The 25617-nt window shown below is 54.6% G+C and overlaps 1 protein-coding gene across 4 annotated transcripts in view; it reads right to left on the bottom strand.

Moving 5' to 3' along the window:
* The window catches only part of RRBP1 (ribosome binding protein 1), a 70586-nt gene that overhangs the window by 1740 nt on the left and 43229 nt on the right, over positions 1-25617 (bottom strand). For 2 of the 4 annotated variants that reach the window (XM_054724135.1, XM_054724137.1), the window contains exons 3-21: positions 25096-25244; positions 23715-23837; positions 19197-19349; positions 18251-18369; positions 15662-15815; positions 13772-13910; positions 11662-11831; positions 11421-11455; positions 8399-8489; positions 7639-7731; positions 5734-5826; positions 5569-5652; positions 5337-5426; positions 4541-4633; positions 4111-4182; positions 3445-3540; positions 2826-2909; positions 1065-1169; positions 198-281 (exon numbers count right to left, since the gene is read on the bottom strand). In XM_054724135.1, the coding sequence (XP_054580110.1) occupies positions 198-281; positions 1065-1169; positions 2826-2909; positions 3445-3540; positions 4111-4182; positions 4541-4633; positions 5337-5426; positions 5569-5652; positions 5734-5826; positions 7639-7731; positions 8399-8489; positions 11421-11455; positions 11662-11831; positions 13772-13910; positions 15662-15815; positions 18251-18369; positions 19197-19349; positions 23715-23837; positions 25096-25244 (2027 nt within the window). The remainder of the gene's footprint in view (positions 1-197; positions 282-1064; positions 1170-2825; positions 2910-3444; positions 3541-4110; positions 4183-4540; positions 4634-5336; positions 5427-5568; positions 5653-5733; positions 5827-7638; positions 7732-8398; positions 8490-11420; positions 11456-11661; positions 11832-13771; positions 13911-15661; positions 15816-18250; positions 18370-19196; positions 19350-23714; positions 23838-25095; positions 25245-25617) is intronic. The other 2 variants (XM_054724138.1, XM_054724139.1) reach the window with 2 other exon arrangements.

The following is a 25617-nucleotide window of genomic DNA, read 5'->3' as shown; positions in this document are numbered from 1 at the left end:
CGGCATGGGGTTGGGGAGTCGCCTCACAAACCCTCAACTAGCCCATTTGGGATGGAAGGGCGCCCAGCATGATGGGACAACAGTTCCAGCCTGTGGACATGAGGCAGGTGACAACTGCACAGCAACAGCCCCAAGGGTAGGACCCTCCACCATCGCCAACACAGCTGATGGCTCAGGACCCCCAGGCAGGGCCTCACCTCCTCAAACTCAGCTGTGAGCTTCTGCCGCTGCGTCTGCTCGTCCTCCAGGATGGCTTCTGTCCGCTCCAACTGCGTCTTCAGCTGTGTGGAAACACCCCAAACGTCCTTTGGGAACCTGGTGAAGGATCCTCTTGGGAGCCCAGGGCTCCTGGGAAGGTTGAGACCTGGAGGCTCCACCTTCTAGCTGCTTCTAGTGTTGCTGCCTCTCCCTGCTTCTGCCCAGCTGGAGGGACCTTTGCCCACCAGCCAGCCAACCAAGTTGATTCCAAAGCTCCCCCTTACAGGGACATGGTGCCTCAGCCTCTGGGGACAAAAGCTGATGTGGCTGAAGGGAGATGCTGGTGGGACCTCTGCTGACCTTTAATGAGGCCCACGGACAAGGATGCCTCAGAGCCACTGGGCAAGCCCCGCCCCACAGTGGTCTCCCCATCCAGCAACCAGCCCACTGCCACTCTGGTGATAGGCCCCTGCCTCCTGGTGAGGGCTCTTGGCAGCATCTACTTGGGTCAAAAGTTGGAGAGCAAGCACCCTGCTAGTGATGCATCAGCAAGGGCCACAGTGGGAGATCAGACCCTAATCACAGGCCTGGCTTCCCCTCCTCCCTCTTCCATCCCCCTCTGCACATGTTAGGATCAAGCCTCTAACACCCCACCTGGACACCTTCCCTGCCCTTCACCTGCTCTGCGGCTTCCTCAGGCCTGGATGGCCCACTCCCGAGTATCAGGGCAGAGGGGTGGGAGGGCAGGCAGTGGAGGCTGCAAGTAGCGAGTGTTTAGCCAGAACAGAGGCCTACTGTCCCTGCACTCCAACTGGGGTGGAGGAGCCCGGGGGTGGTTAGTGACAGACATCTGAGGACCAGCTCACCGCCCTAACCTCGACAGGGTCCTGCTCTGCTGGGGGGGCCTCTGGAGACCCAGCTACGTCACCATCCTCTACGTGGCTCTTCATCTCACTCAACTGCTGCCTGACCTGAAACGGAGGGGTGGGTTTGTGCAAATGCCAAGCCGGACGCACGCCTACCTTGCGCACACATACAGACCCCCCCTTGGGAGGGCCGCAGATGCTCTCAACAGTCAAAGCCCCTCAGGGCACTTGGTTTGGTTACTGTGACCTGTAACTAATGAGGGGCCTGGGCTGGCCTGCCGGCACAAAACCCTCCCCGGGAGCAAGGTGACCCCTGGTGGACGCAAGGCGCACACAACGGAGGAACTCAAAAGGGAGTGAGAGGTGCTGACAGGCTCAGCATGCATCACACTGCCTAGGTCCTGGATTCCTTCTGGACATAGACCACTGTTCAGAGCCCTTTATGGGGTCTGGAAGAGATTACGAGAGGACACTTATCTAATAAGGTTCCCCTACCCCTGAGTCCACTGCTGGGGGCAAATGACACATGAGTGATCCCCAAGCCCTGAGACCATTGAGCTCAGATCTGAAGAGGCAACAGCATCATCACCCATGAAGCTCAGATAAAGGTTCCAGTTAAGGGGTCTGGGTGGGCCCTTGGCCAAGCTCTCCAGGAGACATGGGTGGTCTCAGACACCCCAAGTGTGGGCCCTGCTCCCTGGCTTCCTTCCCTTCCTCCCAACAACCCCTAAAGGCAGAAGCCAAACTGCCTGGGCTAATGATGAGCACTCAGGGGCGTCTGCTCCACACGTGCCCCCAGCCTGGGCAGTGCCCCGGGAGCCTATCACCCAGATCTTGCTTTAGGAAGTGGTCCTTGGGCTCAGGCGGTGACTCAGTCTGGATGACACCCACTCTCTGGTGCGACAGTCCCAGGTAAGGCCCCCAGGGAGTCAGGAGCATGTGCACCATGCAGGGGCTGCAAGCTCAGCAGATGCTGCTATGGGAATGGCAGCCCATACATGAGACTGGTCCCCTCACAGAAACCCAGACATGGGTTTGTTCATCCATCTATGTTCAACATCTCCCAATTTCTAACTGTCAACTGGTTCAGAATTATTAAAACAACCATGCAGATACACCACATGCCTATGACCTTAGAGGCTGCTATTTACAGCCCTAGCCCTGGAGCTGGTATTGGGACCAGTGGGCTTGCCTCTTTAAGGCTGGGCTGACTGACAGGGAGCGGGGACTGTGATCAGACACCAACACTGAAAAGTGGGAGGGCCCAGAAGCCAAGTGCACACAGGAGCTCTGCAAGTCTGCTTCTACTGCCAGGCGCAGAGCAGGCCTCTCAGCCATGGGCTGGACAGAACTGGTCTTGGCCTCTGCTGCAGTGAGAAAGGTTCGAAGTCCCAGAGGGCAAGGTCTGTGCTGACAGCCCCGGGGGCAGACAAGCCAAGCCCAGAAGCTCCAGGTGGCACTGGACTCAGGGGCAGACCTCCCTAACACCCAGCCCTGCCCCAGGAGACATGGGAAGTGGGGCCTGAGTACACTGGTGCCAGCAGCCACAGGCCCAGCTTAGAGGTCTGAGCTAATGTGCAAGGAGCCCCTTAAGCACAGCCCAAGCAAAGCCTGGCCCAAACTGGTGCACGTGGCCCCATCACCTTTGACAGGATGTAAAAGTGGGACTGGAAATCAATCACACACACACACACACACACACACACACACACACCCACCCCTCCACATCTCATGCCACTGCCCCACCCCATGTTCACTCACCAGGGCAAGCTCATTGCTCTGTTTCTGGGCTTCACTCTGGGCTGCATCCAGCTGAGATTGAGATTCTAATAAAAGCTGCCTCAACTTGAGAAGTAAAACAGACCCAGGTGATGGGGGCAAAGGATAGAGAAGAGAAAACCAGCGCCTGTGAGTTAACACCTAAACACAATCTGCTACATCCCTGTAACCCAGACCCTTAAGAGCATGCAGGGCAGAGTGAGCACATGGGCTCCCAGGCCTCTAGCAGCTCCTGTTTCCTTTCTGAAGACTTAGGAAAAGCCGGCATTCACAGTCTATCTCGTCTGGAGCTTTTGCAAATGTTTACGGACTGTCGCGCAAAATAAGGCCAAAAGTTTGAGATCAAACCAGAATTAGGGTGCCAGGTTTGTCCTTCCTGCTTCAGAAGTCAGAAAACAGTATCAGATTTAAATCAATTTTCCCCAGAATGGTGTCACCAAACCAGGTGGAGAATTCTCTTGCTGCTCAACCATCCCAGCTCACCCCTGCCCTGTCGGCTCAAGGCCTAGAGCAAAGCTGGAGAACTGGGGCTTTGAGCTCCTGTAAATGAGAGCTGCTGAGGAGGAGCCTCTGGGCAGGCCGGGACCCTGGGGAGACTCACCCCTGCCACTTCCTGCGCATAGCTCTGGCACTCAGCGCTAGCGGCTGCCATGTGCTTCTCCAGCTCGGCCTCCAGATGCGAGGTGTGCTCTCTCACCTGGACATGCACATGCACATGTCAGAGGCCAAGAGTCAGCCACCGGGGAACAGGGTGATGGGCGACAGATAGCTGGCCCTGAGATAAGGGCTAAGAGAGACCTCCACAGCCCAACGACTATGGAACCAATCAAAGCCAGACAGAAACAAGTCCATGGCAACAGAACCCCTTCCTAAAAATTGTTCCTAAGCTCCAGTAATCCTGGGTCTGTGTTCTCAGCCCTCAGCAGTCGGGGAGAGGAGTGTTCACACTGACTTGCTGGGTGGATACCAGGAGTACCTTCTTCATAGCCAGGGCTGACAGTATGTCTCCCGACAGCAGTGGGCCCACCTCCCACGACTCAGAAGGCCACTGCAGAAGCCACTGCTCACCAGGGCTGGGCATTCTGCAAACAGCCCACGTGGTCTCAAACGGCTCAGGCTATAAAAGGCCCTCATTAAGGAAAAGCAGGGTTGATAAGAACCCCTAGCCACTCTTAAGACACTTGGTCCACAGGGGAATGACTAAGGTAGCCTCGTAATAACGTTTCTCAGTAATAAGGAAAGTAGCCCTCTAACCCTCCATACGCACCTGATCTGAACTTTCAAGTTCTCCTTTTAGCTTCTCTACAATCTCTTCAAGATGTTTCACTGTGACCTGTGACTACAAGGCAAGGGGAAGGCATGTGTCAAACTTGAGCCCCATCTCTCAGGAAGCCCTGTGGTGCCCGCACACTCTGAGCATGACCCCACAGCCTCTTCCTGGAGGAGAGCAGGGGGAAAGGTGGTCTCTGAGGCTGAGGACATATCTGTCATTCTGCAATTGCCTATAAATATGGCATCACCAAAACCCAGCAAATGTGAACCCTGTCTCCCAAATGATGCCATCGGCTTTCCCCCTGGATTTTACAGAACTCTGACCCAGCTGTCTTAAGTAAGTTATGTTTGGATTCCTAGGAAGGTGGACCCCTGGAGCAATGCTCTCGTCACTGGGCCATTGCGAGGGTCAGAGGACCTTGTACCTTTTGGAGCTCCTCCTCCGTGGTGCTGACTCTGGCCTTCCACACCTGCTCCTCCTCCTCCACACTCTTCTGCAGGTGTCTGAGCATACCCTCCTGGGGGGACAGGCAGTGAGGCAGGGCCCTCTCTCTGGAGGCCCACCCCACGTAAACACACCACTGAGTCTTCCTGCCCTCAGTCCCTCTGTGATGACTGCCTGACTGCCAGTGTGGCCTTGCTCTGATTTGGTCAGTCAGCGTCACATGAGGAACAAGGTGGGCCACAGTCCGGGAGTGTGAACAAAGGCTGTGGGCCATGCATGGGAATGAGGCCTGTGACCCAAATGAGGCCACAGGCATTCTCATCTCGGCTGAGTCTGTCAACCACGCAACCTCAGTGGCCCAGCATGAGGAACACAGGATGGGCCAGCACTGTTCCTGGAGCCAGAGGCCACAGCTTCAAGCCAGCTGTCAGCCAAATGGTCCCGCCTTCCTTTTCCTTCCCAGACTGTTCCTTGTTTTGACCAAATCTCTCTGTCCCCTGAGAGCAGCCCCAAACCTTCATTCCCGCCCTCATCACAGCTTAGGGGTCATGAAGACCTGGGTGCCTTCCTCATCCCTTTTACCATTCAGCCAACAAAATGGGGCCAGACTGGGCAGTGACTTGCCCAAAGTCCCACCGAGCCTGCATCTGAACCCAGGGCTCTTTCCCATACCACCCTGCCTCCTGCCCTGCAGGCCCAGAAAGCTCTTTCCTGGAAGCCCCTTGGTGGGACACCCAGCCAAAAGCCTAGCCAGAGGCCTAGCCCTCGTGGCTTACTGTCTCTGCCAGGATGGTGCGGTACTGGTCACACTCGGCCTGCAGGCTGCTCTGGGTCTCCTCGGCCTCCCTCAGCTTGGAGGCCAGGTCCTAAGGGCAGAGGGCAGTACAGGGGTCTGCTTAGCCAAGCACAGAGGTTTCTCCCGAGTCCTGATGAAACCATAACTCCTCCCTTCCTGTGGACAAGAAAGCAAGGGGCAGCCCCACGAGGGCCTGTTTACGCCATGCTTACCAAGGTCGGCTCTGTGTTCACTTGCGGCTGCTTCAGCAGCTCCAGGCCTTTCTCCTTGAGTTCTTGGAGCCACTCGGTGTAACTCTGCAATGAGCATGTGCAAAGGGGACTCAGTGACATTCTTGATGAGCAGTGGGGTCTGAGGGTACAGCCCCCCCCTTCTACCTGGTGGGCTGAGTTGGAAAGTGCTGGGAGCAGAGCCAGCAGCGCCTCCTTGGTCTGTGCCTCAGTTAGCGTGAGCTGCTTTTCAGATTCCTCCTGCAGGGGGGAAGGCAATTCTCAGACGTGAAGGTTTAGGGTAACTCCTGGGGGGCAGGGGCGGGGGGTGTCCCCAGAGATGCTGGGGTTTCCACCCCATAAGGGGAGGGAGGAGGTGGGTAGCTTCATGGGGTTGATTGAGGGGGCGGTTTAACCTTAGTGGCCAGTCCTGGCCACCTAGCCTGTGCCTGCTCTATTTTAAACAGATTCAGCTCTAATAAAGGGAGACAGCAGGCTGGCCCATGTGGCAGATATGGGTTAATCCAACACCTCTCCACAGATACTTAGGCTAAATCAGTTGTCGATTTCGGGGGAGGGGGGTAACACACTATGGGGAGGGTGGGGTCCGAGCTGCTGTGGGAGGTGACAAGGAGGCAGAGATGTATCTCCCAGTAGCCACCAAAGTTAGGAGCTACTGCTGGCCAGGGGTGGCGGGACTCCTGGCAACATTGGAGGGAGAATCAGTATTCCCACTGTGCCTTATGCCGTGGGCCATGCCGCACTCAACCAGCGGCCCCAGTGGTCCTCCTTGAGGCTCCTCTTCAAAGCATGAAGGACCAAAGTAGCTATAAAGCCTAGGACAGCAGCGCCCCCTGGAGACAGATAACATCCCCTCTCTGCACACTGTGGGGGGGTGGCCACAGGAGATTTCTGGCTAAAACAGTTTTTCTAATAGCTACAGCAGGTGGACCTATTGCCACAGCCACACTCTCCACACGGCCTGGGCCCCAGGGGCAGCACTAGGGCGCCGCCCGGGTAAGAGCTGTGACTGGTGTTCTGCAACGTGCACGTGGAGGACGGCCACGGACACCAGCTTGACCACAGCACCCACACGGTCTGGAAGTCTTAGAAGCAGACCCTTCTTGCCTCACCAGTGACCCAGAGACAATGCCTGCCACAGACCCCCAACCTCATGACCACCATTCAGGACCCCAGTCGTGGGAGTTCGAAGCCAGAGCCAGTGGACCCAGAGGCCAGCTCTTGTCTTTATCTGGCTGCGTGACCACAAGCAAATCAGGTGGCATCTCTAGTCATAGATTCTGCATTTGCCACATAAAGGCCAGGTCAGGTCACACCCTGGGGAGTCTAGGTACAGCTGCCACAATGGGACCCGAGGCCAGCCCTCCACCTCCCTCGTCTCAGGGGCTTCCTGAAGGTTCATGAAGTCACTGCAAAGGTCCTGAAAACGGCAAACATGAGACACGATGAGCGAGGCCTCCACTTGCTGCTGCTGCAGGCCATGCCCGGCCGGAGCCTCAGCACTGGCTCCCAGCCCAGAGCTTCAGAAGTGATATGAGGGCCCCGGACACTGAGATGCCTGCCTTCTCCCCAACCCGGGTTGCACAGAACCCAGGACCAACGTGGCCTTCAAGGCCTAAGTGCTGCCAATGATGTCTTTCCCCTCTGTGACTTACTGCAGAGAGCAATCACAGAACCTACTGCACCACGACTTCAGAGGGCCTCAGAAAGCAGAAGGATCAGACAAAATATCAGGGTTTCAAAGATGGCCCAATGTTGAGCTCACGGCCTCCATGGCCCATCTCTGCCCCCTGATGGCAAAGAGCCCAGGTGAGAAAAGGCAATCAAAAGTACATTTACACCCGTTATCTTAGGACGAGCTCAAGGAAGGGAGGGAAGTTGCGGGAGCCGGGCACATGTGCTGCCCTGGAGGAGGACCCGGGTGTGGATCTCTGAGATGCGCCAGGGCCAAGGCTGTGCTACGCGCAGTTTGTGAGTTTTGTGGTTGGCTAAACTACACAGGTGCTGCTGACTGAGTCTTCACTATCAGGCATGTCTAAGGCTGGGACTGACCTTGGCCTGGGTCAGGGAGCGCAGCTTCTCTTCGAAGGCTTTCTCGGCTGAGGCCAGGGCCTCCATCGCCTTCCAGTTCTTCTCTCGGAGGTCCTGAGGGGGAAGATGTGGAACAGTCAGCAGCCAGACGGGGCAGCAGCTACACATCCCCCAGGAGCTGCCTCAGAGAGTCTCAGCAGGGCAGAGCCTCCCGACCCTGCTCTGGACCCCACAGGAGGCCTGCAAAGGGACAAAGTGCCCTTCCTCTTGGGCCACACCCACTGGGCTTCTCTGGGGCAGACAACACAAGGCCAAGGTGCTGCAGCCCACTATGGGGTGGCTGTGCACAGGGCGTGAGGAGGGTGGGCATCTTTTCAGGGAGATGCTATTCTGGAGGGGGGAGGGCCAGCCTGGCTCCTAAGAAAAAAGAGGTTCCTGTCACCAAGCCAGGCACATGGAGGTACAAGGGGAATCTCTTCTGGGGAGAGCAGACAGGGCTACCCGAAACAGGCTCTGTGAGGGGCGGTGGGGGGGCAGCCCGTCTCCTGACACTAGCTTCAAGATGACTGACCATGTGATCCCAGCAAAGTGGCCAATCAGCACATCTCTGTCCTCATGGGGGTTCCGTGCCAGGACACATGACCCAAGCTGATCTAATGGGAGTCTGCCCTGGGACTCTGGGTGGACCCCAAAGGCAGGCTTTCAGCAGTGAGTAGCACAATGGCATGTAAAGAGGCAGCTAGCCCCGCCCCTCCTCCGCATACACACGCCCAATACTCACATTGTTCTTCACTTTCTGCTGCTCAACCGCCTCCTTGAGCTCGGTGGCCTCCTTTTCCAGACATGATACCTGGGACTCCAATTCCTTGAGGCTGAAAGGAAATAGTGGAGTCATTGTGGGCTCTGAGGGCACACAACGCCCACAGTCTTGTCTCGGGAGGGACCCTTCCTCTGCCTGGGTGCCCACCCTAGCCAGGAGCACCTCCCACTCCCGACTGCCTCCCAGGGCACAAACTTTTGGGAAAGACCAAACTGCCACCCGCTCCCCTCACTCATCCTATGTGCCCAGGGACCAGGGTGCAGGCCTCTGAGGCCACCAGAGTCCCACTTGATGACTATGGCCACAGAGACTGCAGGGGTCAGAGCAGCCACGGGGGCCAGAGCAGGGATAGGCCATGACAGTAGGGCTTTCAGAGAAGCTTTTTCCTCTAATGAACCAAGCCCACTGCCTCGTTACATGGCTCTTGGTCAACCTGGTCCTGCTCTGTCCCCACCGAACTTGTCAGCTGGCCCTTCTCCGAGGACATCTGAACTATAGACTCATGTGGCGCCTGCACACCCAGAGACTCAGCACCGCTATTCTTGGCAGCTCACTGCGTACAGCGGGATCATGCTTTGTCCAAAACCTAATTCTGTGGGATCCAAGGACTCCTCCTGCAGTCTGTGCCCTTGGTGCAACCCCCAGAGACCATAGGGTTGGCAAGATGTAGGCCTCATCTTTTCACTCTTCTTCCAGACGCAATGGCCCAGTGGACTTTGTCCAATCTCATCATCTAGAAGGTGAAAGGCTGACACTATAACTGTACTAGCTGTTCTGAGGAATGGGCTTCAAATGGACACTTGGATATGTCATCTTGTGCATTAAGATTTAGGACTGGGCCTGGCTGGTGTTTCTCAGTGGTTGGAGTGTCGACCCACACCATGCACTGAAGGGTCACCAGGTCGATTCCCGGTCAAGGGCAATCCCTGGCCCCCATTGGGGGGGGGGGGGGGGCCGTGCAGGAGGCAACCAATTAAGTGTCTCTAACACATCAATGTTTCTCTCTCTCTCTCCCCCCTCCCTCCTTCCCTTTTACTCTCTCTGATAAACAATGGAAAAAATAACCTCAGGTGAGGATTTAAAAAAAAAGAGAGATTTAGGACCAGGAAGGCCCCAGGGACAGAAGCCCCACCAAGGACCTCCTGCCAGAGGGCTGCCATGGCCACCAGGGGGGGGGGCATACAGATTTGTACTTCTTATTGTGGGCAACTACCAAAAACACTTTGATAACCACTATTCTAATGCATATTAGGAGCAGCCACAACTCCAGCATGAGCCAAGCGTGCTGGTGGTCCCAGCCTCTCTATCTGGGATTGGACATCCACTATAAACCAACCACCTCATATTTTAATTCCAAAACTAAATCTGGCCTTAAAGACAGTTGTCGATTTCTTAGATGTTGGTTTCAGGCCCACAGCACCTTGACCCCACCCTCCAAACTCCTATATGGGACCCCTTACACCCTCACAGCTGCATTATGCAACAGCCTGCCTTCAGGAGGGTCCCCAAAAGAACAAGGCCCCGAGGAAGAAGACTCAGCAGGCCACTGTCCGCGTTCTAGACCGTCTGGAGCAAGATCCCTCAATTCCACCCCAGAACAGAATGGCCTGGTCTAGATACAACTTTCAGATAACATGTCTAAGAAGGAAGTTAAAAAAAAAAATTTCTGCCAAACACATCTGCATGATGCAAAGAATAGGAATGACCCCTATTTGTACCATGATTAAAGTCCCCTAGAAATTCGCTGCATGGCCAGAATCTGACCTTAAAATACAACAGCAAATGCCCCAGCTGGAGTGGCTCAGTGGATAGAGCGTCAGCCTGCAGACTGAAAGGTCCTGGGTTCAACTCCAGTCAAGGGCACGTGCCTGGGTTGTGGGCTCGATCCCCAGTAGGGGACATGCAGGAGGCAGCTGATCCATGATTCTCTTTCATCATGGATGTTTCTCTCTCTCCCCCTCTCCTTTCCTCTCTGAAATCAATTATATATATATATATATATATATATATATATATATTTATTTATTATTATTATTTTTTTAAATACAACAGCAAAAACCTAAAAATACAACCTCTCTATTCCAACAAATACCATGAGAAACAAAGATCCCCCCAACCTTTCTGGAAAAGGAAGTTGGAGAGGGTTTGATTCTGAGTTCTGCAAGGCATTTTGGGCCCGCTGGGCAACTGGCTTCCTTCCTCAGCCCCCAAACCCTGGAGCCTGAGGCCAGGGAACATGGGCCATGGGCTAGGAGGTACAAGGAGATGACTCACTGGTAGCGGCAGCCAGAGCAAGAGATATCCTCCCTGATTCACCCCCACATGGCTGTTCTGTGGACCCCTGTCCACAGCAGCCAGGGCTCACCTCCTGAGCCTCTGGGCATCTGCTGAGGGACACATACCCCAGATGTGACAGTCCCAAGGACGCTGGCCCCCCTGACCTGAGCCACCTAACCCAGATGTGGGCTCTGGCCGTAACAAAAGCAAACAGTCCCTGAGCACCGCTTGGTGCTGGGCCAACACAGGGAAAACAGGTCTGCCAGCAGAGTAATGACTCTTCGACTTGGGTCAGCTCTGAACTGTACTGACGTCCCAAATCTGCGCAAAAAGCCTGGGCCGCCTCCCAGGTTCTCCATTCAGGCTGTGCAACCATCTTTCTATTTGATTTATGACTTAAGTCTCTAAAGTCTGTAGACAGAGAACTGCCAACCAACTAGCCCCTCCCAATCGAGAGATGGGTAGATGGCAGGAGGCACCTGGCACTCTCTACACAGATCAGTCTTGCTCCTTGAGAGAAGGCAAGGAGCTACTTGCAAGGCTGCCTTCTTTCCTGACCAGGCCTCTCCTGTCACTGGAGGGATGGAGAAAGGCAGGGGCCTCTGAAAGGGGCTCCTTCCAGGGGAGCTGTGTGCCCCACTGATGTCTCCAGCTCCCTGGGCCACCCTGTGCTGAGGCTGCAGCCCTCCATTCCACCTCCACTTACCGTGCCTGCTGCTGGTCGGCCTCCACTTGGCTGGCCTGGAATGAGAGACAGAGAGCTCCTTAGTCACTGTGAGTCTCACTTCACTTGGCAACTGGTGGTGGGGAGGGGATTTGCTCTCATCACTCTACACAGTGGTGGTGGTGGTGGTGGTGGTGGTGGTGGTGGTGTCCAGGTCAAGTTCAGAACTCGATGGCATTCTCCCTCCCCTCCTGTCAGCCCCAGGAAGGAAGTGCCAGCTGACCTGGGCATTCCGGGCCTGGCCTGCCTCCAGCAGGGCTTCGATGGACCGGATTCTCTCTGTGAGCTGTGAATTTTCTGCCCTGGACTCCTTGAGCTGCCCATGTAGACCACTCAGCTCCTCGCACTTGCTCTTCACCTCCGCCTCGGAGGACTGTAATTTGCTGTGCAGCTCTGGGCCAGAAGGGGAGCAAGGACAGGTCAGGAGCAGCAAATGCCTGGGCTGGACACCATGCCTGCCCCTCAGCACACGGGCACCTGAGAACTCCTTGCCGCTTCCGTGTGTCTGGGGTTTAAGACTTACTTCTGACCCCTGGGCATCTCATTAGCTATTGGAGAAAGTCACACCTCGGCTTTGCTCTCGAGGACTTGTTAGGGTAGAATAAAATGCCCTCAGAGCACTTATGATGAAAATCTAGAATGGATTTCAGTTGCAGTTTCTAAAAATTGGTTCTCTATGAGACTGGCTCATATTAGCTGAGACTAAGGGCAGGGGTCTTCTGGGGGTGTCCTTCCTTGATGACCTCAGGTAAGTCCCATGGTTCTAAATGTCATCCACGTGTCTATGACTCTGCAAAGTCCCAAAGCTCTGGTCTCATCCCCACACCAAGGCTCAGCTGCCTGACACTTTCAAACGAAGCTCTGCTTAGGCAACTCAAATCCAGCACTCCAACCTCCCCATCCCGGTTGCTCTGCTTTCCTGGGCTCCCACCTCTCTCTCCTCTTCCAGGCCTATGGATTCTACATCGACTGTCTGCCAAGTCCATCCTTCCCTCACAAGCACCTCTGTGACTGGGCCCAGCACTATTTCCTTACGGCCTGAATGACTGCAAGAGCCTTATTCCTGGTCCCCTGGACCACTCTTGCCCTTCCAGTCAGTTCTCAACCCAGCATCCAAGCATTCAGAAGTGCAAATGGGACCATGCCATCCCCCAAACTCTCTGAACCCTTCCATCACTGAACACTGCACCCAAACACTTCACAGGGCAGGTCACCCATCTGGCCCCACACTGCCCACTTGCTTTCTTGCTTCAGTTACTCGCTGACCTTCTACTTCTTGTACAGGCTAAGTTCAAATTCCCATTTGCAGGAGTCCTTTGCTTACCATTCTGCCCCTTCCTTCCATCCTCCATATCTCAACTTAAACACCTGCCCCCTTCCCCAACTGCCGATTCTAAAGCCACACCTGGCGATGAGAGGAGGGGTCAGCAAAGCCCAGGGACCACCCATTTTTGTAAATAAAGCTTTATTGAAACCTAGCCAGACCTGTCTGTTTATATGTCTGGAGCTGCTCTACACTATGGCAGCAAAGCTGAGCAGTTGTGACAGATACCATCTGGCCTATAGAACCTAAAATATTTACTATCTGGCTCTTCACAGAAACAGCTGTCAACCCTGCTCTAGGTCATGCTGTCTATTTGAAATCTGTAGAGCACAGACTGTCTGACCCTGTTGACATGTGTCTATCTACCTATGTCTGTCTCTCCTGCTGGAACATTGCACAGATGCCCACTGCTTCACCCCTGGCCATGCCCTGAGTACCCACAGCAGTGTTCAGCCCATGGCAGCCGCTCAGGAAATACTGAGCAAGTGACCATGGAGCTGTCGCTGACATTGTCTGTCTTCTTTCTCTAGGGGCCCTGGGTGCCCCTGACTTTGCCATCCCCTCCTGATTGTGAAGCAGACCTATGAGCACAGGGGGACCATAGACCCACCTTCCAAACCTGGCCTCTTGAGCTAACTGAGCCAGGAGAGCCAGAAAGGTCCAGAAGAAGTCAGCTGAGAAAGCCACCAATGCTCTCAGGAGCCCCGGCTCCGCCACAGCAAACAAGGCTGGAGACGGCAGCACCTTCAGCCATCACCCAACCCTTAAAGGCTGCCCTCCCCCGCCCCCGTCCTCCCCACACCCTGCCTTTATAACCTCCACCCCTCACAAATTCCACCCCAATCCAACTCTCCCATGGGGGGGAGCCTCACCCCTGCACCTCATCTGTCCCCTGACAGGGCACAATCCCTGCCTCACAGGCTAACAGGACTGGCTCTCTTTATGGTTCTGGCCCCTGCACAGACCCTAACCACCCCGCCTGGGCCTCCAAGCCAAGCCTCGCCCTCACCGGCCAGCTGCTGCTGCTGCTGCTGGGCCTTCTCAGCGTCTGCCCGGAGACTGGCGTGGCTGGTCTGCGAGCGGCAGAGCTCCCGGCTGACCTCGTCCAGGCGCTTCTGCAGGGCCTCCTCACTCTCCTTGTGAGACGCCTGGGGAGTGGGCAGAGGGAAAAGAGCCATGAGGATACAGAAGGGAGGTCAGACCCTCAGCTGGCTCTGAGGTCACGCAGAACACCCTCCCATCCACCCCAATGACCTTTATAAAACCCGCCTGAATTTCTCAAGTCAGTTCATCCACTGGGTAAAGCCAGGAGCCCTTGAAGAGCTGGCTCAGGGTGAAGGACCCTCAGGTGAAAGATAGTCACAAAAAGGAAAAAAAAACATTTTCATTTCAGCATGGCACAGAGAAATGCTTCCTACAACGGAAACCCCCAGCCTGATGTGGAGATTTCCTGAGTGGACCTTTGTACAGATCATATTTACTGAGCTCTTTTTCTGTGCAAGGCACTGTTCTAGGCACTGTGTATGTGCCACATGGTTAATCCTCAGCCACCCGAGACAGGTACTTCTGTCATGCTTATATTACAGATGGGGAAACCGGGCTCTGAAAGCCCACAGGAGACACTTGGGGCCTCAATGTCAACACCATGCCCTGGTCTCCCTCACCACCAGTGGCCAGCCACTCCCAGAATCTTTGGTGTCAAGAAGGGAAAGAATGGACCCCCTTGTGTGGTCCAAGGCTGATAGTGCCTGAGGCCTGAAAGGGCAGGAGCTGCTCAGAGTTTGGGGCTTACTGACAAGAACCAGGCCCAGGCCTTGGCCCCAGGATCCTTACAAATGGCACGTGGAATGGCAACACCCTGGTCACTAGAGCGGTGGTGATAGCACCAGACCATCTGGGAGCCTTTAAGACAATCACAGCCCAGGTGACTCTGATTTCATTCGTCTGGGTGGACCTGCTTTACATGAAGTTCAGCAACCACCAGTTACCCACCTTGATTTCACCTGAACAACCCAAACCGTGTTGATTTGTCCATATGCCTTTTTAGTCTTTTGTACTCACACAAACATCAGTCTTACAATTTTGTGTGTCATTCTAGTCCCTTCCACAAGACAGGCCCAATGCCCCACGTGCTACCGCCTAGCTTTAATGACTGGGCAGAAAGTGGACCCAATGCCCTTCGGGATGGCAGGATTTCCTTGTTACCCAGAAAAGTTCAATGAAAAGCAGGCATGATGTCCAGGCCCCCCACACCCTGTCAACCTGTCCCAAAACAGGCCAGCGAGGGGGGCCATGCTAGATGTTGCCCCAGGGCACTTTGGGAACAGGGGGACTGACAATCTTCCTTCCTCTGGTGAAAGGGCATCCTCCAGGGAAATCAGAGCTTCCAGGCCACATCTAGAGGCTGAGAAGGAAGAACCCTCCCCCAGCCTTGAAGCCAGAGGCTGCTGACGTTAGTCTGGATGGCTATGACCAGAGCTGGCAGAAAGTATGGAGGAACAAACAGCTCTGAGGCTAGACACAGAGGTTGAAATCTTGCCTCTGTGTGAACTTGCGATAGTTGCTTAACTTCTCCATGCCTTGAATTTCTTTATGGGTAAATTCAAGATAGTAATAGAACCTACCTCACAGGGTTACAATAAAAATTAGCTAAGTTAATGCTTGTAAAGTGCTTAGAACAATGTGCAGCCCATAGAAAGCACCCATTTGAAGCTAGAAAGCTATCACTATTACTCACAAGGCCAGGGTTGAGGGTTCCAGCTCCCGTCCTGCCTGAGTCTCCAGCTGTCAGTCATGGCTGGAAGGACTCTGTGTGGCTGGGCAGCCCTGGCCTGTCCCTGCTACTCAGACAGGCTTGGTGGGTGAAAAATGCACTGAAGTGGCTGCCACTCTGACTCACCTGCAGCTGCAGGACCTGCTTCTCAAAGGCAGTTGCTTTGGCCTCCAGAGCCTTCCGCTGCTGCTCCTCTTGCCGTGCCACCTCCGACTTCTCCACCAGCTCCTTGCTCACCTTGCTGAGCTCCTGCCGGAGCTTGGCCAACTCTGCGTTCTGCCTGCAAGACAGTCACCAGCCCCCAACTGACAGACAGAAGAGGGCTCGAGTCAGCTCTTGCCAGCCCTGAGAGCTGCCCCTGGCTGACTGGGGCCGTGATATGAGCCCTCCCTCCGGGCCACCTTCTCTTTCCTAAGTAGCTGCCTGAATCTTGGAGCTATCACTAAGCCCCTCCTGCATTATCAGACAGGTGGGGTTTTACCAGCATGGTGTGTGGACCAGAGAGAGCGAAGAGCAAAACGTGCACTGAAAGATCCCATAGGCGCCCCTCCCAGACATCTGGGAATTCAGATAGAAAAAGGTAAGACACATTTTCCTCATTACCAACCAGGGTCCAAACAAGCCCTGGGATGCAGGCTGCCTTGCCTGGACCCCTGCAGGGCTGGGGGCAGCAGCCCATGGGAGTCCTGTTTCACTGGAGGCCACCCAAAGCGGGAGGCTGAGACCCTTCACAGAACAGAGCTCTCAACACTGCATAAAAGGTGGATCTCAGGACCAGGGAGAAGTTCAGGAGGGAGGAAAGGATACGTGATTGACAGGGAAAAAGGGGCAGCTCAACACCTGCCTTCCCTAGTGTGAAGAGGTAATCAGCATGCCGGCCTCCTTCACTAGACACCTCTTTAAGACAGGACCGACGGCCCAGCCAAGGGACAGCACCAGACAAGACTGTCCACAAGCCTGGGAGGCAGGAAACCTGGCCAAGATCAGCTCTATCTGCGGCTGGGGGTGACAGAGTCCCACCTCTGGACTTGGGTTTCCTCATCTGAACTAGGGAGGCCATCCAAAGCCCTCTGTGGGCCATCAGCTCAGGTTTTACAGCAGCAAGATCCAAGACTGGAGACCTAGCCGGTTTGGCTCAGTGGATAGAGCGTCGGCCTGCAGACTCAAGGGTCCCAGGTTCGATTCCGGTCAAGGGCATGTACCTTGGTTGCGGGCACATCCCCAGTAGGGGGTGTGCAGGAGGCAAGTGATAAATGTTTCTCTCTCATCGATGTTTCTAACTCTCTCTCCCTCTCCCTTCCTCTCTGTAAAAAATCAATAATATATATATATATTTTAAAAAGATCCAAGACTGGAAAGCTCACGGGAACCGCTAGATTCCAGGACCCTGGATGAAGGTGGGAGGCTGGGTGGGCAGCTCCTTGGGACTGATATGCAGCTAGGGAGGGGCCTGGGAACACCCATCCACATGGGCAGATCTCCCACAAATTGACAGAGTCAGCAGCCGCCTCCTCAGGACCACAGGTCTCCATGCTTTGGAGCTTTCCCCAGGATAGACGCCACAGCAAACTCTACGCGACGGGAAGCCAGAGTGCTCCTCCATCACCATGTTCACCTGCTGTGGCTGCCAAGAAGAACCTGCCACAAACCTCCAACCCGCCGATGGGCCAGGTTGGAGATGAGATGCATACACACCCAGAGGGGTCCTCCAGAGAGAAGAAACCGGCCTGGGGAGGATAGCCTTTGGCTCTCACTCCATGCTAGGAGGCCCACCAGCAAAACAGACATGCGAACACTGATTTGCCTCCCTGGTCTAAATCCTAGGCCAACATTGTCCCCTGGACTTCCAGCTAAAACACCCACTGAGGGTGCCCGTGCTCTGCCTAAGTCAGTTCTCCTCTTGCCAAAAGGAGATGCTCTGGGGGCAACGCAGATCTCCAGAAAGTCCCTTCAGGATGCTTCAGGCCAAGAGGAGGCAAAGAAATGTGACTCAAAAGAAAATGCAGGGGCCTTCCTCCAAGAACATGGTTGAGGCTCTGTACTGCCCATTGGGGTCGCCCACTTGCTGTGGACTTGCTAGCATTTTCGTCCCAAGAGGCAAAGCGGGGATCAAGGACTCTGCTAAACAGGCCAGGTTGGTGTGCTGTGAAGCAGTACTTGTCACCAATGCATCAAAAACAAATGTCCCTCCAGCACAGACCTCGTTCCCAGTGGAGAATCAAAGCGTTCACGCCCACAGCAGGTCCCTACACCACATCAAACTCTGATCTTGGACAATCCACTCAGCCTTGATACTCTAGGTCACAATCAGGAGTTTTCAAAAGCCTCAAATGAGGATGTTGTGAAGACAGACATGGAAATAGTATCTGCTTGTCCAGGAAAGCAGATGCTGGCACCAACCAGGACCTGAGGGGCACTTGATCACAGGGGCATGGGCAAGGGTGTGCTGGAGCTCACCCCTCCCTGCAGCCTGACCACAGGAAAGGATGCCAGTCATGCGTTGGAAGGCTCAGCTGCTCAGAACCAGGTAAGAGAAGGAGGATGAGGATGGAGCCTCAAATGGGGAGGTACAGAAGTGCCCAGCAGTCCCAGATCCAGTAAGAAACTAGAGTGCACTTGCTGCAGCCTTGCAGGAGGCTCGGGGACCCTTCCCAGCTCTGGAGGCCCTCTGGGCTGTGCTGTTGCCAAGTCCGACTGGGAGCACTGAGAGCTTACTTGCTTTCCACCTGGCTCGTGGCTTGGTTCAAGGCGTCCCTCAGGATGGAATTCTCCTGCTGCAGGCGGGCCAGCTGTGTGTTGGGGCCATTCTCCAGCTGTTCCTGCAGTGTCCGGACCTAAAACCATTGATGGGTAACAGTGCTGCTTGGCCTTACAGGGAGCTGACTTCTGGAGCCAGATTAGTGAGATAACAAGCCTGCAGACAAAACCCCCAAGGGCTTGCTTCCCCACATGAGGTGGGCAGGACCCCTACGAACAAGAGTCTGGAAACTGAACAGCTCTAGCATCAGGAGCTCAGGGCCAAGAGTGACCCCCCCCAACCACACACCTCCTTTCTCCCCTGAGGCCTCCAGGCAGCACAGTGCTCAGCCCAGAGTACCAGACATGCTCCACACACTCTGTCTGAGGTCTGAGACAAAGGACACAGCCATGGTCACAGCCTAAAACTACCCAGGAAGCCTGGGATCCTGCCTCTGGCCTCCTGTGGCCCACCATGAGCAGAGCACCGGTTTGAGAAGATGAGGTCCAGGGCTCTGACTCCGTAGGCCAAGCTGGACACGCCTCCCCTGCCCCCATTCAGAGCCTTTTGCTTTAGATGATCTTTCCAACCTCAAGTGGAAAAGGCAAAGCCAGCTTTACTCTAGGATCACATGGAGGCTGAGAACTGGACCCACAGGCACCCAGGAGACAGGACATAGGGCTGGCCACTTGGGACCAGACTATTTTCAAAAAGAGCTCTTTAAAATGTATGTTACATTTTCCTAGTTAGTATCATTAAATATACAAGGTAGGCTGGCTGCCACTATCTGGCCAGATAAAAACAGTTGTTTCCTTCAAAAACAAATCAGATTCTATAGACCCACCCCCACCTCTACTCCCGAGGGCACCCTCAACTGCCCTTTGCGACCACTCCAGCCCTCCTTGGCCCTACACCACTGCTCACCTTGCCCTGTAGCTCTTGCACCTCCTTCATGTGATCCCGGTAGCTGGCCTGCATTCGGGCCTGCACAGCTGTCATCTCCTGATCTTTGGCCACCAGCTGCTTTTTCACCTTGGCCTCTCCAGCTGCTGCCTTTGCCTTTTCTGCCGCCAACTCCTGAAGAAAGCAGAGAGCCAGTTAGGCAGGGGCAAGAGGTTATCAGATAGGACTGAGGTCATCAGAACCCTGGAGCTAGGGCTCAGAGGAGCTTCCAAGCAGAGCACAAGACCCCATCTCCTGAGTTCCGACAGATCCACGCCAGCCACAGCAGACAGCAAGCAGGAGACAAGAAGTTACCAGAAAACCCTGCTGGCTTGACCAGCTAAGGGCTGGATGTCAGGCCTTGGCCACAATGGATATGGACACCAGCAAGAGCTGAGTAAACAGTATTCTCTTCCTAGGCTCTCCAGGGACACTTGTTCAACTCTGCTGGGATTACAACACTCCAGTTGGCATGGTCCCTGACATCCAGGCCCCAGAACACCTACCTCTACAAACTTGGACTGACAGGCTCCAAGTTTGATGACTGGGGTGGGGACACTGCCCGTCCTATCATGGCTGGGGGATCAGCCTCACTCCTGGAGGGCCTGGTCTGTATGGGCAGCCACTCAATCCTCCTTGGGGGAATGTCTGCTCTGGGCAGTGTCGGATGCCACAATGAACCAGGATATGAGTCCACAAGGGTCCCAGGAAGTGAGAGGAATGAAAAGTTGCCCCACTCCTTTGGCTGGCCCGGCACCTCTAAACCAGGGCAGGGCAGGGCAGGGCAGGGCAACTTTGTGGTAATTCAAAGCTCCACCAAGCTTCTTCTAATACACATGACCCTGCCAGCTCCCCCAGCAAAACTTCACACACTAGCAACACGGAGCAACATGGAGATGCCTTCTAGATAGGATCCAGGCTTGGAAGAAACCAAAGCTCAGAGAGACCTTGGAGTGCCCATAGCCACACCAGCAGCAGGTGGTGCAGCCACATTGGATCATTCTCCGCCCACCTCTGCTGTCCACAACTAATGGACACCCAGAGGCTGGCACTGAGCATCTGTCTAGGGACAGTCATCCCCACTCTGGGCAGGACTCATGCAATTCCGGGCATCCAGCTGGGATCCCTAGGCCAGCAGAATCTAATGGGATTTCCCTTCCTTTAGCCTCTGGGCTTTTTTAAAGGGCAGAGAAAGGCCAGCTTTTCCTCAGGGAATTTGTTTAGCCCTCCTTGGCTTTGTTTTCTCCTAAGACCTCAGAATCCCAGTATTCCTCTTGCTTGTCAAATTCTAAATTCAGTTGCAAAGGTCAGATTCATTTTCCTGAAATGCATCCCCAGTGGTGCTGGGGACTGGAGGACTGGAGCCCAGTTTTCTTTGACTGGGCTGGGAGAGGAGGCTTGGCACCAGCACAAGCACTGCTGGCTCAGAAACGGCACTCTGCTCTCAGTCCAAGAGTGGGCCCTGCTTGGTGTGAGCTTCCAAAGCCTGGTGAGGCATGGACAGCAGGCAGCTCCATCAAAAGGGTCTGTCACCAAGAATATCTCCCACTCCATCCCTGGGAGCACACCTCCCTGAGTGTTTTCTTGACTGCATGACTTAGGCCCCCATCTCCCAGGCTGAGAGGACACAGGATGGGGTCTAGTCCAGAGCTTTACCTCAGGACAGAGGCCCCATGACAGGGCACCTGGTACCTAAGAAGACCACAGCTAGAAAGATGGTTTTCCAGAGGGCTGCACCAAAGCCATGCATGGTTCCTCAAACCCAGGCACAGGCCAGAAGACTGTCAGAAGGCTAGGACAGAGGTCAAGGTTGCCTATGCCTGTTAACTCCTGCAGCTGATGCCTGAAATGGTCCTTGAGCCCAACTCTGCTGAGACTTCACACATTTGTGAAGCATGGATCTGTCACAGAGAACAATCTACAAGGAGAACGAAAACACGTGGAGGGAACCAGATCCTCATGAGAGGAGAAATTGCACATTTTCCAAAATTTAGTTTCTCATATAACTTGCCTCATGGTCCTGGGCTAGGAGACACGACAAAAATGAAATCAACACATCAGCTCTGCCTCGAACTCTCAACAGAGAAATGCAGGAACCTGATGTCCATGAGTTTGCCGACCAGAAGCACAGGGAGGAAAGAAGCACAGGGAGGAAAGATGACCATGCCAAAACCGTCAGAGGCTGTGTCTTCTTAGCTGGCCCCAGGCCTCAGCAGCCACTTGCTGACAGGAGGCCTGCTAGACTGAGCCAAGCAAGCAGGTCAGAGTCACCAAGCACAGATACAATGGCACATGACTGCGATGGCAACCTCTGTGCTGAGACAAGAAACTGGGGGCTCTGGAAGGATTCCCGAGGGAAAGCAAATTGAGTCTTCAGGGATAGGGAAAAAATGCCCAGCCAGTTCAGCAGTGAAGAGCATTTGAGGCTAATGGCAGAGCATAAAGAGTGCCTCGCAGGACCAGGTTAGCACTTGAGAGCCCGAGAGGACCTCCTTGGGCTGCAGGGAGGAGGATAGTCAGGGGAGGGAGGGCTGGACGCACCTCAGACATCTCCTCGCCTAGGAGCCAAGGCCTGGATTCCTGGAGGGTGAGATGAGTAATGAAACCAAGGGCTGCACCCCTGCATATCTCACAGGCCCCTGCAGCTGGCTGCCAAGGAGATCTATTAGGGGAGGGCTAGACATATAACAGTACTGAGGAGAGCATCTGTAGATTAGCTGCTATGTGGTTTTGGCAATCTCGTGAAGCAGCCACCACTGAGGGAGAGCAGTAAGTGGCCCAGCACAAGGAGCAGTGTCTGAGGGGCCTCCTCCTGCATGGTTCACTGGCCCACAGTGGCCGGAGACACCAGTAGTGGGCAAGAGAGGCCAGCATTACCGTCAGAGGTTGCACTTATTCACTCATCACACCTGCAGCCCTTCCTAAATTCAAGGCGGTAGGCACAAGGAACTAGCCAGGCAACCCCATGCCAGCCAGCCGTGGGAACACTCACTTCTTTTTTTGCTCACCTGAACCTTACTTTGGGGGTATCAACAAATTTTCACAGGCATTTCCCAGTTTGTCTAGTAAGAAGGTATGGAAGAATGGCTCCCCTAAACCACAGACTCTTAACCAATGGTGTGCTGGTCGGCTGGCTCTTAGAGAAAGAGCTTTGATTTGTAGAGCTGGCCCACTTCCATGGTGTAAATGTTCCTGGCCTAGGGCAGTGGTCGGCAAACTCATTAGTCAACAGAGCCAAGTATCAACAGTACAATGATTGAAATTTCTTTTGAGAGCAAATTTTTTAAACTTAAACTTCTTCTAAAGCCACTTCTTCAAAATAGACTCGCCCAGGCCATGGTATTTTGTGGAAGAGCCACACTCAAGGGGCCAGAGAACCGCATGTGGCTCGGAAGCCGCAGTTTGCCGACCACGGGCCTAGGGCATACTATGTCATGTCTACCAGGAAGAGACATGTGCAGTCGGCTCTTGGGCGCAGGGCAAATGGCTCCAGCCACCCTGCATTTAACCAACAACACAAGATGGACTTGTGTGAAGGCCACATATTGAGCCCTCCACACCTCTGCCCTAAGCAGAAGCTAACAAGCTCTAGTGAAGGCCACAGAGACCTGCATTTCCCCCACCCCCCTCTTCTCCTGGCCAGAGCATTAACCAAGAGTAACCAACCAAAGGCTCATCTTCTACTCCTGCCTTCCCCACCAAACAAACTATGCCATTTGGCTCAAAGCCACATCCCTCCAATTTAGGACAGAAACTCAGGCTGCTTCACTTCTGAGTCTTCTCAAAAGAGCAGATGGAAGGTGCCCAGAGGAGGGGCTGCAGCCTAGACACTGTGGATCATCCGGAGGCCCATCCCCTGCACCTGTTGCACTGTTGGAGGAGGCAGAGAGCAGGGAGAGGGAGAGGGAGAGGGCAATGCTCAGCATTGTGCTGGCAAAACCTAGCCCATGGGCTGGGACACCAGAACTTTCTCCTCAGGAGAGGGAGAAGCCCCAGTGAGTTCTGACAGGGAGAGCAGCCCCTGTGCATGTGTCCTGACTCATGTGACTGCTGTTCACTGAGTACAAACGTCACACACCAGCCATCAGCTGACACAGGAGCCAGGCTCTCCCTCAGGATTGCTCGAGAGAGCAGAAAAGGGAGAAAAGCAGCCCCCTCTGCCCCATGAAAACAATTGTGGGTCAACTTCACCCATCCTCCTGTTCAGGGTGTAGACCCTAAAACGATGGCCCGTAACTGTGGAACAGGCCAATGACTCCATCTCACACTACTTAACAACCCTGCATTCCTAGTCCTGAGAAGGAAGCCGCCACCCCACGGAGCTCTGCAGGGGCTGTACAGGCGAGCCTCCGGCTCCCACAGTCACAGTGCGCATTGGTTCGAGGGGCAGTCACATCGGCAGCCCCGAGCAGAGCCAAAGTAGGGAGGCAATCCCACGACCCAGGGGCAGCACTGCTGCAGCCCAGGTACTCTCAGGATGGGGCATGCGCTGGGCCATACCTTATTGAGTTCCCTCAGTTTGCTCTTGGCAACAGCCGCGTCTTCCTGCTCTGTGGCCAGCAACTTTTCCTTCTCTTCCAGCTGGCGTTTCAGAATCGCCACAGGGTCGCCCTTCTGAGTGGCCTAGAAACATCCACAGAGCCACGTTAACAGAGGGTACAGACACACTTGGTTTGTCCCCCCAACCCAGCAGACTCTGACCCAGTGTCCTGATGAAGTGGGAGCAGGAGCTTCAAGACAAGCAGGTTCCACCCTGACTCCAGACATTTCTGGGAAAGGGTCCCCTTCCCTCCTCCCCCCACTTCCCACCTTAGACACCCAGTCTGTAGGGCCTCAAGAACCCTCGTGCTTAAAGCTGTTTGGCAAAGCACTGGATCTTTGAGGTAGTTTTTAGGAGCATAGCATTTCCCATTAACTTGGGTCAATGGAGGCCAGGGCCTCTCCGCTGGGGGCAGTGGCCACTGTTTCCTGTTCAGTGCCTAGCCCTTAGATTTTGTGTGCAGCCCATAGATCCCTGGCTGAGGCACAGAAGCCATGGGAGGGGAAGTGTATTCTGGGACAGTAGCCTGAGCGGAGTTCAGGCCTCTCTCTTTGGAGAAGCGAGGTCATCCTGACCTTCTCCAGCCCACTCACAGCCAGGAAACCTCCTTCCACACACACACACCCCTCTCTATTCTCACTGAGCGAGCAGCTCCCTGCGACTGCATGACACATCACAGCTCAGCAAGGGCCAGGAGTGGAGGAACCCCCACTGGTCTTTTAGGGCATCCCCCAACATCTCTCTCTAATCACCAAGATGCCACAAAATTCTCCATCAAAATTACCTACAATTCCAACTCTGATTAAGGAACAAATAACTATGTGCCATGCAGCACTTCCTGGTGACAGCTCATTCACCAAGGTACCAGAGGGTGGGTGCCAGAATCTGACCTGGCCCCCAACAGCAGGAGGGAAGGTACTTCTGGGCCTATCACAAGGTTCCCTCACTCAGTGTGACCCTACACATATTCCTTCCTGCACCCAGAGCCCTGGCCACAAACCAGCCGGGCCCCTGCTCCTGTGTTGCACCCCCAGCCCCCTGGAACTCAGAGCGCTGCCCCAGCTCTTTAAGTTTCAGTGGCCCGGCCATGGCTGGGCTGTAGCTGAAGCCAAAGGATCTGCAGGGTGATTCATACAGCCTCTGCTTGGAAAAGGGCAGCAGGATTCTGCCAAGAAAAGTGAGTGGAGGCTGTTCCCTGTGCAGCTTGGCCAGCCAGGTGTGGCCACTCCAGGACCAGGTAGCCACTACAATTCACAGGTCCCTGAGAGGGAGCAGGAGAGGTAAAACCACCCAGGCCAGCTGCAGAGGCCACTAAACGCGGGCAGGAGAGGGTGGACTCACCTTATGCCAGGTGTCCTGAATGACACCAGCCTTCTCAGACAGGATCTCAATTAGCCGCTGGGCCTCACCCTCGTTGAACACCATGCTTCCAACCGTGGAGACCAGCGTCTTGTAGGGGAGGCAGAGAGGACTGTCGGTGTCCAGGGACCCTGTGCAGAGGGAAGGACTTACACTCAGACATGAGCAACCAAGCCAGTCACACCCTGAAGCAGTAAAGGCCAGTAAGAGCCAAAGATTCTGTCCAGCTGCCTGGGGTGTGGCTTCTCGACTTCGGTCCCACAAACTCATCGTAAGTTGAAAACATCGGAAGTCAAAATGCATTTAATACACCTAACCTACCGAACAGCTTAGTCTAGCTGAACTTAAATGTGCTCAGAACACTTACATTAGCTCCAAAGTCATGGAGCACAGAACCTATCTTACCTAATAATAGACAAACATGTAAACTGACCGTACCTCCACTACACCACCAGCCAATCAGGAGTGATATGCAAATTAACCCTTTGCACTCGCTTTTTTCTC

This window comes from Eptesicus fuscus, chromosome 12 (assembly GCF_027574615.1).
Source record: "Eptesicus fuscus isolate TK198812 chromosome 12, DD_ASM_mEF_20220401, whole genome shotgun sequence".
In the NCBI taxonomy this organism is placed as follows: domain Eukaryota; kingdom Metazoa; phylum Chordata; class Mammalia; order Chiroptera; family Vespertilionidae; genus Eptesicus; species Eptesicus fuscus.
The sequence above is the reverse complement of the archived record's forward strand: the minus strand, read 5'-3'. Positions and strand labels throughout refer to the sequence as shown.